The 14886-nt window shown below is 35.8% G+C and overlaps 1 protein-coding gene across 1 annotated transcript in view; it reads left to right on the top strand.

The window, feature by feature from the left end:
• Positions 1 to 1911: 1911 nt before the first annotated feature.
• Positions 1912 to 14886, top strand: part of LOC107265869 — a gene marked incomplete in the record, with an annotated part of 16683 nt that continues 3708 nt past the window's right edge. Inside the window, 21 exon segments of the mRNA XM_025083168.1 lie at positions 1912 to 2240; positions 2556 to 2741; positions 5421 to 5600; positions 5678 to 5832; positions 5997 to 6131; positions 6222 to 6427; positions 6520 to 6715; positions 6862 to 7316; positions 7402 to 7542; positions 7618 to 7715; positions 9028 to 9122; positions 9791 to 10004; positions 10103 to 10676; positions 10763 to 11354; positions 11438 to 11595; positions 11703 to 12073; positions 12177 to 12750; positions 12826 to 13417; positions 13506 to 13666; positions 13744 to 14760; positions 14836 to 14886. Coding sequence (XP_024938936.1) covers positions 2171 to 2240; positions 2556 to 2741; positions 5421 to 5600; positions 5678 to 5832; positions 5997 to 6131; positions 6222 to 6427; positions 6520 to 6715; positions 6862 to 7316; positions 7402 to 7542; positions 7618 to 7715; positions 9028 to 9122; positions 9791 to 10004; positions 10103 to 10676; positions 10763 to 11354; positions 11438 to 11595; positions 11703 to 12073; positions 12177 to 12750; positions 12826 to 13417; positions 13506 to 13666; positions 13744 to 14760; positions 14836 to 14886 — 6221 coding nt within the window.

Here is a 14886-nt window from a genome sequence, read left to right as displayed (position 1 = left end):
ATTTAATTCTGGAAATATTCTTCTGTACTATTTAGGTATGACGTAAAACATGGACTAATTTCTGATAAATTCGCTGTTATAAAACAATAATAATAATATGCACGCATGTCTTTGTTCATAAAAAAGTTGTCTATGAACTAAACTAATGCAGTTAAAATTTCTATAAAATGTCTTAATATAGATTTAAAAGAGGTAATGGACATTTATAGACTCTTAGCATTTCCGGTTTTAAGATTCATTTTTTTTTTGTACATTTTTTTTTTAATCGGTCTTTTATATCAGTCTAATCGTATACGATAAAGTACGTGGTAATATCTAATCTCCGATCAATCAAGCTTATACCTCCAGCGCTGTCGTGGAGTTTAGTAATTCATCTATGAATGGTGACAATGGCATAATCAGATACGTCGAGAAAAGTATATCCGTACACTCATTGAAACAAAATTAATTACTATTAACTTATCTTATCGCGTTATCGACAAGATCGCCATAAGGCTGAAAACTGTGGCACTGGGTCGTGAGTTCGAAGATGCTTTATTAAGTCAATTTATTATTGTAATCATTTGTCATGCATGCGGATAGACCGTGCAGTCTCGTGTCACTGTGTCAATAAGTCAATGCAGATATTCCGCAATCACAACATTGGACTTCAATAATGGACAACGAAGGCAATGCTGTAGTGAAATTAAAAAAAAATTAATAATTAATTTTCATTAATTTTTTTAACAAAATTTTTCCGTCAATCAAGGCTAATCCAGTTTAATGCAAATATCGGTTTTCCCAATGTAACTTCCTACATAGGCACGCATACACGTAGTTGCGAAAGGCAAAAAACCCTCGGCTAATTCTGACAAATTAACGCCTCGTTAAATCCCATATTGGATGAACCGTGTAAAAGCAATCTCTTCAGAGCAGATTAGCTGTATGTTTCGGTTAAAGCCTTTTTTTTATAATAAAATATTTATTCTTGCAACGCACGACGCGATAGATATCCCTAAAGCTAATTAATCCGCAATGCCAACAGGATACTGCAATTTTCAATTATTTAGATAGTTATTAACGAGATATACGTATACGATAGTTATACGGGTACTTTGACAAAGACACTAAAAGCTTCCCAGAGGACATTGCGGTAATTAAATAGCAATTTGCGACTGTACACCAGATAAAGCACTCTGGAAGAGTATTGTGTGCAGAGGCTAATGGCGTCAATGGGTTATCAATAAATGTATAAATTACAATGTAGATACCCGGCTATTCTTTATATTTTTTCTCACGAAGCAGTAAGCTCAATCCAAATACGTAAACCATTGTACGAACCGTGCGGTATTATTTTTAATCTCGCAAACGGCCCGACATACCTTGGCACTTAGGTACCTTGAAAATATAAGATTCGGGAAAAAATTCAAATTTCTCCGCAGTCTTGAGTTTCAGCACGGATCGTTAACGTGTCGAACGACGTATTCGTCGTTTATAAAGTAATACGTGGTTTGACTCTGTAGAAAAAATCGATATTAAAACAAGAATTAGCCCCTTAATATCGTTCAACGTATATTACAGGTTAATTATATTATTTGTGATTATAATGCAAAAGCTCAGTTTGTGATACGACTTGAGGGTACGTCAAGTTTTTTGTTTTTTTTTCAAAATTTCTTTTCACGTCAACCACTGTATATTTGTATCAGCAGTCTGTTTTTCGTAATCTGGTTACGTTTGGATGCACACATTTTTTAATTATTTAGCGACTTTTCGACCGGTATACGAATGTAGGAAAAAAATTCAAATAATAGCATCGCGCAAGATATCTGACAGCTGAGGTCCGGTCGGTATCAAAATCTATTGAGACAGTTCAGGAATGATGCCAGGATCCAAAATGCTAAGGAATTTCACCGTTGGCACTCGTCTCGAATGGCTGCAGCTAGTTGGCTGCTCCGTGCTTTAGAGATACCTGCAGTGATTCTAGTGTCGCGAGTTACACGGTCAAAATTCCCCAAAAAAGATGTCCGTGCGGTAATAATACTAAAAATAAAAGTGGTCTTTCCAATACGTATCCTACCTGTCACGGCGTAAACATTAACAGTGTGCTATACCTAGAAGATATTTTTCTCCTCTGCATACCAGAAGACAATTTCTTGGCTACCATCCGAGAACGAATTGTTCGAGTTTTTAGATGAACATTTTTTCGTTAGTCTCATTGCTACAGCATTCCCATCGTACCACAAATCACAACAGTGTACAAGGTGTTTAATTATTCCAATAACTGACCCAGAAGAATATAAAATCTTATGAGAAGATTGTGACTGCATTAAAATTTGAATAACCCTTTATGAAAATTGCATTGTAGTATCATTCGCGATATATTCTTATTGTAATATCAAACGTTAGGAATCCACTGTGACTATCTTAGAGATCCAACCAGGTTGAGAACTTTTAAGGAGTTCAGTGTCGTTGGATAACCCGGTTCGAGCGATTGGGTTATCGCGATTTCGGCGATAAAGCCAAATGATATCGCAACTTGGAAAATCTATAAAAAGGGTTTAACCAATTTCGTACAGCACTTAGTGTCAGCATGCTGTCGGTGAGGAGTATTTTACTGCTCCTAGGGACCTTCGTCCTCTTGTCAGGAAAAGGATCCAATGCTGACCTCGAGAACAAGGAATGGTGGGAAAACACCATCGTCTATCAGATTTGGCTAAGGGGCTTTCAAGATAGCGATGGGGACGGCGAGGGAGACATTCGTGGTGCGTATTTTCCCATTCAGCTTGATTACAGTGTTATCTTTTGAAATAATGAGTACAGTGGAGAAGTGCTTGGGAAAGAGATATAAATACTTATTTTTTATTTTTATTTTACCTAAGAATCTGGCTTTTCATCCTTTCATGTTGTAGAAAACAGTGATAGGTCTTTGCCGTATTATAAAGTTTAGGCATCTGTTCCATGAATATTTATACATATGTAAATATACGTATTTGTATACCGGAAGTTAATCGCGACGGAATTAGTCAATTTCATTTTACTATGTATCTGAGTTATCGCAATGCTAATATACCTTGTAGTGTTTGTAATCACTTGTTCGTAGTTTTCAAAATAATCTGTAATTACATATTATCAGATTATCTATTCCTATCATCTCCGATAAGAGTATATGATTTCAAACTCAATTTTCTAATTATCCGGTAATTCCCACAGTGATTGATGCACCGGTTGTTATTTATCTATGACTATTGATATCTGCAAATACACGGAATTAGAGTAACAAACAATTTGTTACGTCATTTTACTTATTACAACATGAAAAATTAAATAGCTATTTTTTATTATCAGCTCTATCGATACTAAGCGTCTTATCAGTCATAAAAAATTATAGTTATCAAATCGCTATCGATCACCGGGTATGCACTGACTGTTGTAGTCCAGCTTTTCATGTTGAATTAAAGCTATCCTTTTACACGATCATAATAGGTATTTCAGTTTAAAGTGACTGGGGAGTTCAAACAATTAATTTGAAGTTACAATCACGAAAATCGTAAATTACACGGAATTGATGCGTTATCTTTAACGTGCTGGAGCGCACGCAGATTTCCGTAAATTCTACAATTAGGCAAATGGCACTTCCCTAAGGAATAATTGGGAAATAAAGAAATCGGATGGATGCAAAAATTTAGCACGAGTATATTTTGTATAAAAAAATTGCATACAACTCACCTTCATTTGTTAATTATTTCGCATAAAAGGATCACGCATGTCAGCATGCATTGTGTTTGCATGAGAATTTATTATAAAATTCTTATAAAGTACTTTATTCCATTTTCAAATTAAAAGGTGCTCCCAAGTTCCCTTAATTATTTAATTATTCCGTAACGTTCTTCGATATTTTTAAATCCAAAATGTATAAACGAAATATATTTCCATTTGACTTCAAAAATCCGTACTGTAATTCTATCGAAAACTCGTTCGATACCCGTATACGAAATATCATGCATTTGATTAGGGATGCTAAATTTACATTTATATTTAATCTGTAAGCAGTTCCATATCGATGCCATTTAATACATACGAGTAATTCAGTTCGTATTACAGATCCAAGCAAAATCTCCACGGTTTACATTATAAATAGCACTGTATCATATTTCGCTTATAATAACACTCGTAATTTCAAAGCCGTTCTAATTCTACGTGCAATAATGGATTATATATCCATTAACCTATAATTTATTTAGTAAGCGTTGCGGTAACGCTTTACCAATATGGTCTTTGAAATGCTAATTATCATTACTGAAACCCCGTGCTAAATCTAGTAAACGCGATTAATTTTAACGTGCCATTAAATACCAATCAATCTCTGTATATATTTTTTAAGATAATAATAGATGTTGATACTAGAGATGAAACCAGATGTTATCAAAAGAAAATATCTAATTCCCTTCACTCTTGAATGACATTTTAAAAGTTTTGGGCCGCGTATTTAACAAGGGTACTGACAATAGAGCGGATTTGGGACCCGTGGATTAGTTAATTATGGAATTGGCAGAGAATTCAGGTACTGATTAGATTGGGGCAGTGGCACGACCTTGATAGACGACAGTGTCATCCTGATATCTCATTTTCATCTTAGGATCAGAAAAATTTTTCAAAATTGTAATTGTATCTAATAGTAAGACGTTATGAAGTATATAGTATGCTCAATGATATAATACAATTAGAAAAGATAACGAATCAGCAAATTTTTAAACATTTAAGTTGCAGTGTGCTTGTGTTATCTCTGATTAAAATCACTAGCTGGATTAGATTGATAACGAATTAGATATCCATTATGAATGTGTTACAAGTTTCTATTATATGCTATGTATTACACGTGGACTTGAATAAAAATATAATACAATTAGAAAAGATAACGAATCAGCATATTTTTGAACACTTAAGTTACAGTGTGCTTGTATTATCTCTGATTAAAATGACTAGCTGGATTAGATTAATAACAAATTAGATATCCATTATGAATGTGTTACAAGTTTCTATTATATGCTATGTATTACACGTGGACTTGAATAAAAATATAATACAATTAGAAAAGATAACGAATCAGCATATTTTTGAACACTTAAGTTACAGTGTGCTTGTATTATCTCTGATTAAAATGACTAGCTGGATTAGATTAATAACAAATTAGATATCCATTATGAATGTGTTACAAGTTTCTATTATATGCTATGTATTACACGTGGTCTTGAAAAAAATGATTTACTTCGAAATTTTTGAAACATAAAGGTCAATACTGGGATTAAAAATCGATTCCTTTTCTTTTCATTTCGACATTTCAATTTTGAATCAATCCATGATTGATTTTTGTTACTTTTCCAGCGAGATGTACAATATGGATTATGGATAAAATATAATCATTCGTTATTATTTGAATCCAGGTATAATTAATCGTCTCGATCACTTGGAACAGCTGGGACTGGAAACGATCTGGCTGAGTCCTATCTACACGTCCCCATTAATTGACTCTGGTTATGATGTTTCTGATTATGTAAATATCAATCCACTTTTTGGAACTCTCGATGATTTCAATGAGCTCGTTGAAAAAGCTCATGATAAAGGTAATATTTGAAACTCGGATAAATATGTCAAATTCGAAATGTAATTCTACTATTTTAATTTATCAATCTCATTATAGATCTCAAAGTAATGCTGGATGTCGTACCTAATCACTCCAGTGATGAACATTATTGGTTCAATGCTTCTGTACACAGTGTTGAGCCATACACTAGTTATTATACCTGGGCCAATGGGACTGTGGTAAATGGCACAAATGTTCCACCAAATAATTGGGTATGACATTCTTTTTCATTCAAAAATATATATTTATTTATATTATAAATTACACCATTTTGAATTATCTCAGTATTATAAATTATACATTAATAAAATACTTTTTATTGAAATTCTAGGATTAGACATTCATCTTGAGTTCAAATTTTCAATTACTATTGTAGATAAGCACTTACAGTACCGAAGCTGGATCAGCATGGACTTGGAACGAAATAAGACAACAATGGTATTACCACAAATTCCATAGATCACAACCAGACCTCAACCTACGAAATGCTGCGGTTGTCCAAGAACTTTTGGTAAGAAAAATGTTGATCAGTCTTTGAAAATCTATGCTACTCAGTAGGAAATGATTAAACAGGATAAAAAAAATATGCCATCAATTACAGAATATACTCACCTTCTGGCTGGAAAGGGATGTCGACGGTTTCCACTTCAGTTCGGCGTCCTACCTTTTTGAAAATGAAGAACTTTTGGATGAACCAACCGCCGGATGTGGGTCTCACACTTCCGGTCTTCCTGAGAATTCCGGGCTTCTGTATGAAATTCATGCTCATATTGCTGATTGGATAACAAGTAGCAATTCCACATCAAAGTATGTTCGACATTATTTATTTGACAATAATAATACTAGTTAGATTCATCATAATAATTAATTATCAATTTATAATTTTTATTATTGTGAAGATTGCTCATCGCTGGATCTGACGATGACGATAACACTTTAATATCTTACTATGGAAACGACACTCATACTGGAATCTCTCCATTTAACTATCGATTAATAAAAGACATAAGCGCAAATACGAATGCCAGTACGTTAAAAGCAGTAATTGAAGAATGGCTAGAGTTATTACCAGCCAATCACAGTACAAACTGGGTGGTAAGAAAAAAAATTACAAATTTATATTGAATTCAACACAAAATGCTTGAACTGTTTTTTTAACCTAATACTTGTTAAAAGCTCGTATGCTCAAAAGCTTACGGTTGTTATCGGACTAAACGAACCAATTACTATTTTTATTTCAGCTATCAAATCACGACCATTCACGCGTGCCATCTAGAATTAGTTTGAACCATGTCGATGGTCTCCATATACTCAGTTTTTTGTTACCTGGACAAACTTTCACCTATTACGGTGAAGAAATTGGAATGCTGGATACCACAATTAGTTGGAATCAAACTATTGATCCTTTAGCTTGCGCTCAGACTCAGGATACTTATACAACTTACTCTAGAGATCCAGCCAGGACACCCATGCAATGGGACACCACGACTTCCGCTGGTTTTTCAACTAACAATTCAACCTACCTCCCAGTCAATTCAAACTACTTAACTAGGAATGTTGAAACACAATTAAACCACGATCTGGCCAACATTCAAACCTTCAAAGCACTCGCGTCTCTTAAAAAAAAAGCAACCATCACTCATGGGGATTATGAAATCTCTGCAGTAAACAATGACCGGGTTCTGGTTTTGAAAAGGCGTGTATCGATTTTCATTAAAATATAAGAAATCAATTTATAATTTTATATCTAAATTAAACTACGATTTGATAATCATTCACAGGTCTCTTGAGGGTTATTCGACTTACGTAGCCGTCATCAATTTAGGCCTGGCACGACAAACTGTTAATCTTACAGAATTATATTCCGATGTGCCGGAGTATCTCTATATAGCAGTTGCATCTAATAATGCTGTTACTAATTCGTGAGTAAAATCGTATGGAATTTATACATATAACATATATGTATGATAAGTACTAATTATTCAATTGTTTATTAGCACGATGATCTCTGTTGACACCGTCATTCTCACGGCAAATGCTGCTCTGGTACTGACTGATGAAGAACCTGAAAACACGACGGAGCCTTCGACAGCAAGTACGATCTCGAGAATGATAGTAGTCGCTTTATTAAGTAGTACAATAAACATATGTCTCATAAAGTAGTAACGAGCTTGTAAATCCAAGGCTTCGTAGATATTTAATTTCCTGCTATTAAAGTAGCAAATGTTATTGGTAAACTGCTGCTTAACATTCCTTAGCAAATTTTGTAATAAGTAACGTAGATGTAATAATAATCCTATTTGTAATTGTAATGACTCCTAAAGGACAGTTCCTTTCAAAAAGGGACACAAAAGACATCAAACAATTCTCGACTCTAATCAAATGCCAATTCATCAACACCAAAACATTAAGAAAGTTGTTGCTAAGAAACAAAGTTTTGAATATTAGCACCGTTTTGAACATTAGCACTGTAACTATATGAAATCTTCATACAGAAAATTAGCGAAAAGAGAATTTTATTTGATATGGAATATGAAAAATAGTTATTATAAAAGTTTGAAGATTCGATCAAAAGTATTATTTGTTTTACTATACAAAAGTCATCAGTTACTTGATGTCGTGACTCATCAAGCACATCCAAGTAATTTCATTATTTAAATTCCCACATCATAATATCGTACGTGGCATTAATAATTTAAAAATATTAATTTTTATTAAAGAGCATGATGAACTTCAACATTATGCTATGTAGTTTGTAATCCAGGTGTCATACTTAATAGCAAAATTCCCATAGTTAGAAATCATTCATTGTGCTTTTGTTGTCCAATCGCTTTACAGCTACTGATGAATCCACATCAAGCACATCCACAACAGAAGAATTGACCACGATATCCAATGATGAAAGTACCACTGAAAATCAAACAACTGAATATGAGGGAACAACAATAGAAAGCTCAGAGACAACAACAATAGAAAGCGCAGAGACAACGACAATAGAAAGCACAGGTACAACAACAACTGACGCAGAAACTTCGACTCCTAGCACAGGAGGATCATCGAAAAATTTTAAAAGCACAGTAGTAGTATTAGTGGCTATGAGCATCTGCTTGGTTGTCATAACTTTGTAAAATAGTTCATAGACACTCCCATGCAGTAAGAATTTATGAAATAAGTGTTCAATCACTTTTCGTAAGTATATTTCTCAAAATCCTTAGTGTAAATTGAAAACATAAATGCTTTTTATAAAATTGGCTGGTTAAGTAGTTAAGTGTGACGTAGTAGATGTGTAAGTTATACTTTGTGATTTAGCGTATGTAATATAGAATATATATTTTTGCTTAATATCACTAGTACAAATTTTATCAAATGATGCCACATCCTCACTTGAGAAAACTCAATTTCTACAGCTCCTGACATTGACCTCGATAATCAAGTTATTGAGGGCAATCTTGATTGGTGGCAGTCAGCTGTCATCTATCAAATTTATCCAAAATCATTTCAGGTAAGGATACTTAACAATGATTCATATATTTTCTTGTAACATTTTAGATTAAAAATCAAAAATATGTTTTCAAATAAGGAGGTTCGTTAACTTCTTCGAGCAAGGGTGGCGGGAAATAGATTCTTACTATGTGGAACATTTGTTTGACATTTTTCGGATAAATTGATAGGATGTCGCTAGAATGTTTCGTGATGTACAAAGAAATTAACGGACACTTAGTTTTCTTCGTTGAATCACAATTTTTAATTACAACTGATAATCGGAGCAAAAAGCAGTTTTTGATTTTTTATATGGAACGTCTACGCATATAAAATACCATCTGAATCCATTCAATTGTCTACCTTCTCAAAACGACTACAGACAAACTTCCCGAAATTTGATTACAACACAGTTGCACTTTCGAAGAATGATCTCATCCTCGATTATACACTTTACTATAGTTGTATTAAATCTTTGATTTTAAGTGAAACTTCATTTCATTACGCGTGACCAATTGCTATTGACGCAGTTATAGAAAAAATGAACTTAGTTTGACTTATCTCTAGATATGACAAAATTAATCCTACAATTCAGGAGAGATTAGATTACGTATAGCCCAATCTCACATTATTCACTAAAATGATTTCACCCTATTATTTCCTGTTAGATAAGAATCCCATGTATTTCAGGACTCCAATAACGATGGCACAGGAGATTTACCAGGTATCATTTCACGCCTTGATCATTTGATTGATCTGGGTGTCACTGGTTTTTGGTTGGGTTCCATATACACGTCACCTCAAAAAGATGGTGGCTATGACATTTCTAACTTTACTGACATAGATCCATTATTTGGTACCATCAGAGATTTCGAAAAACTCATTGAACAAGCACATGACAAGGGTATAATAAATTTTTTAGAACGTGGACCTCTTTGTTTAGTCCATTAATTTACTCAACTAGCATACGTGTTACCTAATTGGAATTTCTATTTTCACCAGGGTTAAAGGTCATTATGGATTTAGTTCCAAACCACTCTAGTGATGAACACCCATGGTTCATAAATTCAATATCACGTATTGAACCGTATACTGACTATTACGTTTGGGCGGATGGATTGGATGGATCTGATGGAAGTGCACCACCTACCAATTGGCTGAGCGTGTTCGGTGGTTCAGCTTGGACTTGGAACGAGGAGAGACAACAGTATTATTATCATCAATTTGACTCCAGGCAGCCTGACTTAAACTTCAGAAATCCTAAAGTGGTACAGGAAATCAATGATATTATCACATTCTGGCTGGAGAAAGGAGTTGATGGTTTCCGCATGAATGCGATTTCTCACATTTTCGAAGATCCCGATTTATTCGATGAACCCATTAATCCAAATCCTCCAGAAAATACGAATGAAACGGATTATGAATTTCTGCTGCACACCTATACAAAAGATCAAATCGAGACTTATGAATTAGTCTATAGTTGGAGAACACTGCTGGATAGTTACGCAGCAAGGACTGATAATGTCACAAGACTTCAGATTGTAGAATCTTCTTCTACCTTGGACAAAGTTATTCCGTAAGTCATGATTTTCGCATATCAAAGTCTCATATGATCCTATTAACAAATCTTGTATATTAAATCCGTATCCATCCTTTCACTAGGTACCAAGGAAATGGAACCCACAAAGGTGCTCATTTGTCCTTCAACTTCGGTCTCATATTGAACGTCACGCAGGCTTCAGGAGCATCCGTATTCATCAACGAGATAACTTCGTGGTTGAACTCTATACCACGAAATAGTACTGCTAATTGGGTGCTTGGGAATCATGATCAGAGCCGAGTTGCCTCCCGTTTTGGTATTAATCGTGCTGATGGTTTAAACATGCTCTCTCTTTTACTACCTGGAGTAGCGTTCACTTATTATGGCGAGGAGATTGCTATGCTGGACACATGGATATCTTTTGAAGACACTCAAGATCCACATGGTATCAACGCTGGACCAGATCGTTATGAGCTGTTCTCCAGAGATCCAGCCAGAACACCATTTCAGTGGGACAACACCACGTCAGCTGGATTTTCTGGCAATGAAACTACATGGTTGCCAGTCAATAGCAATTATCTGATTAGAAATCTTGCGTTACAAGCCTCAAGAGAAAGAAGTGTTTATAAGACTTATAAAGCCATTGTCAAATTGAAACAGACTGAAACCATCAGGAGAGGTTCGACAAGACTGTTATCTCTCTCTGATGATAACGTGAGTGACTATTCGCAGTGCAAATATTTTGCAACATAATCTTATTAAACTTTACTTTTAATTTCACGTTGATACACTTTTAGGTACTGACCTTCATACGAGAACTTCATGATGAGGATACTTACGTGATTGTTATCAATCTGAGTCCTTATTCTAAAACTGTCGACCTATCTGCATTCGATGACCTACCCTCAAAAATCACAGTCTGTTTAGCAAGTGCTAACGCAATTGGAAGTACTGGGTAAGATTAATTGCATTTTTAAGAAGATTTAAAAACATTTATGAATGATATACTGATAGTGTCCTTATACAGTACATATGATGTTTTGAATATGTTCTTAATTGTAGAGACACCGTCAATATCGATTCCGTTAGTCTTTCTGCTAACGCTGCTCTGGTACTTTGTACAACGGATTTCCCAGATACTGCAAATGAAGAAATTAACGGCGATCTCGACTGGTGGCAGACGGCCGCCATTTATCAGATTTATCCCAAGTCATTCAAAGACAGTAATGGCGACGGCGTTGGTGATATTCAGGGTATCATCTCGCAGCTTAATTATTTTAAAGATATTGACATTGACGCAATATGGCTTGGTCCAATTTATACTTCACCGCAAAAGGATGGCGGATATGATATTAGTAATTATCTCGATATCGATCCCCTGTTTGGATCTACAGAAGAATTTGAAACGCTCTTGGATTCAGCACACGATCAAGGTATATTTATGACTTAGTGAGAAACAAAATTAGTGTAACAAAATCTTTGTCATTCTTTTCTTGTAATCAAGCATAAGAAATAACTAACTTATTTTTTATATAGGAATCAAAGTGATTCTGGACTTTGTTCCAAACCATTCGAGCGACCAACACGAGTGGTTTGTCAATTCAGTGGCACGTGTTGCACCATACACTGACTATTATATCTGGAGAGATGGCGTTCACACTGCCAATGGTACAAATCCACCCAATAATTGGATCAGTGTATTCGGTGGTTCCGCTTGGACATGGAATGAACAAAGGCAACAATATTACTTGCATCAATTCAGTACTAATCAGCCAGATCTCAACTTAGAGAACCAAGATGTCATTGAGGAAACCAATAGGATTCTAAGATTTTGGTTAGAGAAAGGCGTCGACGGATTCCGAATTGGTTCTGTATCCCACCTCGTGGAAGATTCCAGTTTCCGAGACGAACCCATCAATGAAAATGCTGATGACTCGGTCCTTGAATCCGATTATGATTACTTGGAGCATATCTATACCACAAACCTAAACACATCCTTTGATCTTGTAGTTCACTGGCGAAGTGTCATTGATAATTACGTGGCAACCACAGGAAGTCAAAAGAAATTTTTAGCTGTAGAGCCAACTTCAAACACTGAAACAGCATTAAGGTATTTAATCGAATATAGATTTCTGTTCTCTTCTAAAATTATTAATTTTGTTAAACGTAATATTGAAATTTTCAGATTCCTTGGTAACGACACAAATCCTGGGGCTCACGCTCCACTCAATTTCAATATTATTAAAAATGTTACCCGTGCAACATCTTCAGCAGAAATCATCAGTTTAATAACAGAATGGTTGAACTTGCTATCCAAAAACATAACTCCCAACTGGGTTCTTGGAAGTCATGATTTCAATCGTGCATCTTCCCGCTTAGGGGTTAATCGCATTGATGGTCTCCACATGTTGTCCCTTTTGTTACCTGGACTGTCAGTTACATATCAGGGAGAAGAACTTGGTCTTCAGAACGTGCCGGTATCCTGGAACCAAACGCAAGATCCTAAGGGTCTGAATGCTGGTGAAAGTCGATTCGAGCTCTTCTCTAGAGATCCAGCTCGCACTCCGTTCTTGTGGGACGGTACAAGCAATGCAGGTTTCACAACGGGCTCTTCGACGTGGTTACCAATTACGAGTGATTTCCCAGATTGGAATCTTGCTATTCAAAGTAGTGAAAACAGAAGCTATTATAACACATATAAATCGCTGATAGAATTCCGCAAACTGGTAACATTTAAACGCGGAGCAACCAAAGTCCAGTCTCTGAATGATAACAGCGTGAGTACACCAACTAAAATGTCATGTTCTGAATAATCCTAGTTTGAAATAGTTTGTTATGAGCTGACCAATTTATTAATGTTGCTAGGTTATCGCATTCAGTCGCGAGCTTTCAAATGAACATACTTACTTAGTAGTTATAAACGTCGACATCTACCGCACTTCTGTTGATCTTACTGGATTTGATAATCTTCTCGGCGAAGATCTTGTCGTGTGCCTAGCTAGTGCAAATTCCATAACTGATACTGGGTTAGTACATTATATGACTGTATCATTTATAACTGTAAGCAAAACTGCTTCTTTTAATTGAAATTCATTTTATGCAGAGCGGACGTAAATCTCTCCGAAGTACAGCTGTCCGCCAATGCTGCTCTTCTCGTTTGCCCGAGATCAGCTCTACCCGAACCAGTTACGACTCCGGCACCTACAACACCCGCAGTCTCTACAGAATCACCTGTGGAAACAGAACCTATACTCGCCAATGATGAAATTGGCGGTGATCTTGATTGGTGGCAGACTGCTGCAATTTATCAAGTGTATCCGAAATCCTTTAAGGACAGTAATGGAGATGGAGTCGGAGATATTCAGGGTATCATCTCGCAGTTGGATCATTTCACTAACATTAGTGTCGATGCCATCTGGCTCGGTCCAGTATATACTTCGCCTCAGTACGATCATGGTTATGACGTGAGCAACTATCGTGACGTTGACCCACTGCTTGGTACTTTGGCCGACTTGGAATCACTTCTAGAGAAAGCGCATGCTAGAGGAATAAAGATCATACTTGATTTCGTACCGAACCACTCGAGTATCGAACACGAATGGTTTGTCAATTCTGTCGCACGTGTTGCACCATACACTGATTATTATATCTGGCGAGATGGCGTCTCCACTGACAATGGTACTAATCCACCGAATAATTGGATCAGTGTATTCGGTGGTTCTGCTTGGACTTGGAACGAAGAAAGGCAACAATATTATTTGCATCAATTTGGAACCAACCAGCCGGATCTCAATTTGGAGAACGAGGTTGTAGTTTCTGAGATCGACGACATTTTGAGATTTTGGCTCGAAAAAGATTTCGATGGATTCCGTATTGGTTCTGTATCCCACCTGGTAGAAGACTCCAGTTTCCGAGACGAACCCATCAATGAAAATGCTGATGACTCGGTCCTTGAATCCGATTATGATTACTTGGAGCATATCTATACCACAAACCTAAACACATCCTTTGATCTTGTAGTTCACTGGCGAAGTGTCATTGATAATTACGTGGCAACCACAGGAAGTGAAAAGAAACTTTTAGCTGTAGAGCCAACATCAAACACTGAAACAGCATTAAGGTAATTAACCGAATATAGGGTTCTGTTCTCGACTAAATCTATTAATTTTGTTAAACGTAATATTGAAATTTTCAGATTCCTCGGTAACGACACAAATCCTGGTGCTCACGCTCCACTCAATTTCAA

Source organism: Cephus cinctus, unplaced genomic scaffold (assembly GCF_000341935.2).
Source record: "Cephus cinctus unplaced genomic scaffold, Ccin1 Ccin1_scaffold0240, whole genome shotgun sequence".
In the NCBI taxonomy this organism is placed as follows: Eukaryota; Metazoa; Arthropoda; class Insecta; order Hymenoptera; family Cephidae; genus Cephus; species Cephus cinctus.
Note: the sequence above shows the minus strand (reverse complement) of the source record. Positions and strands in the feature narration are given on the sequence as shown.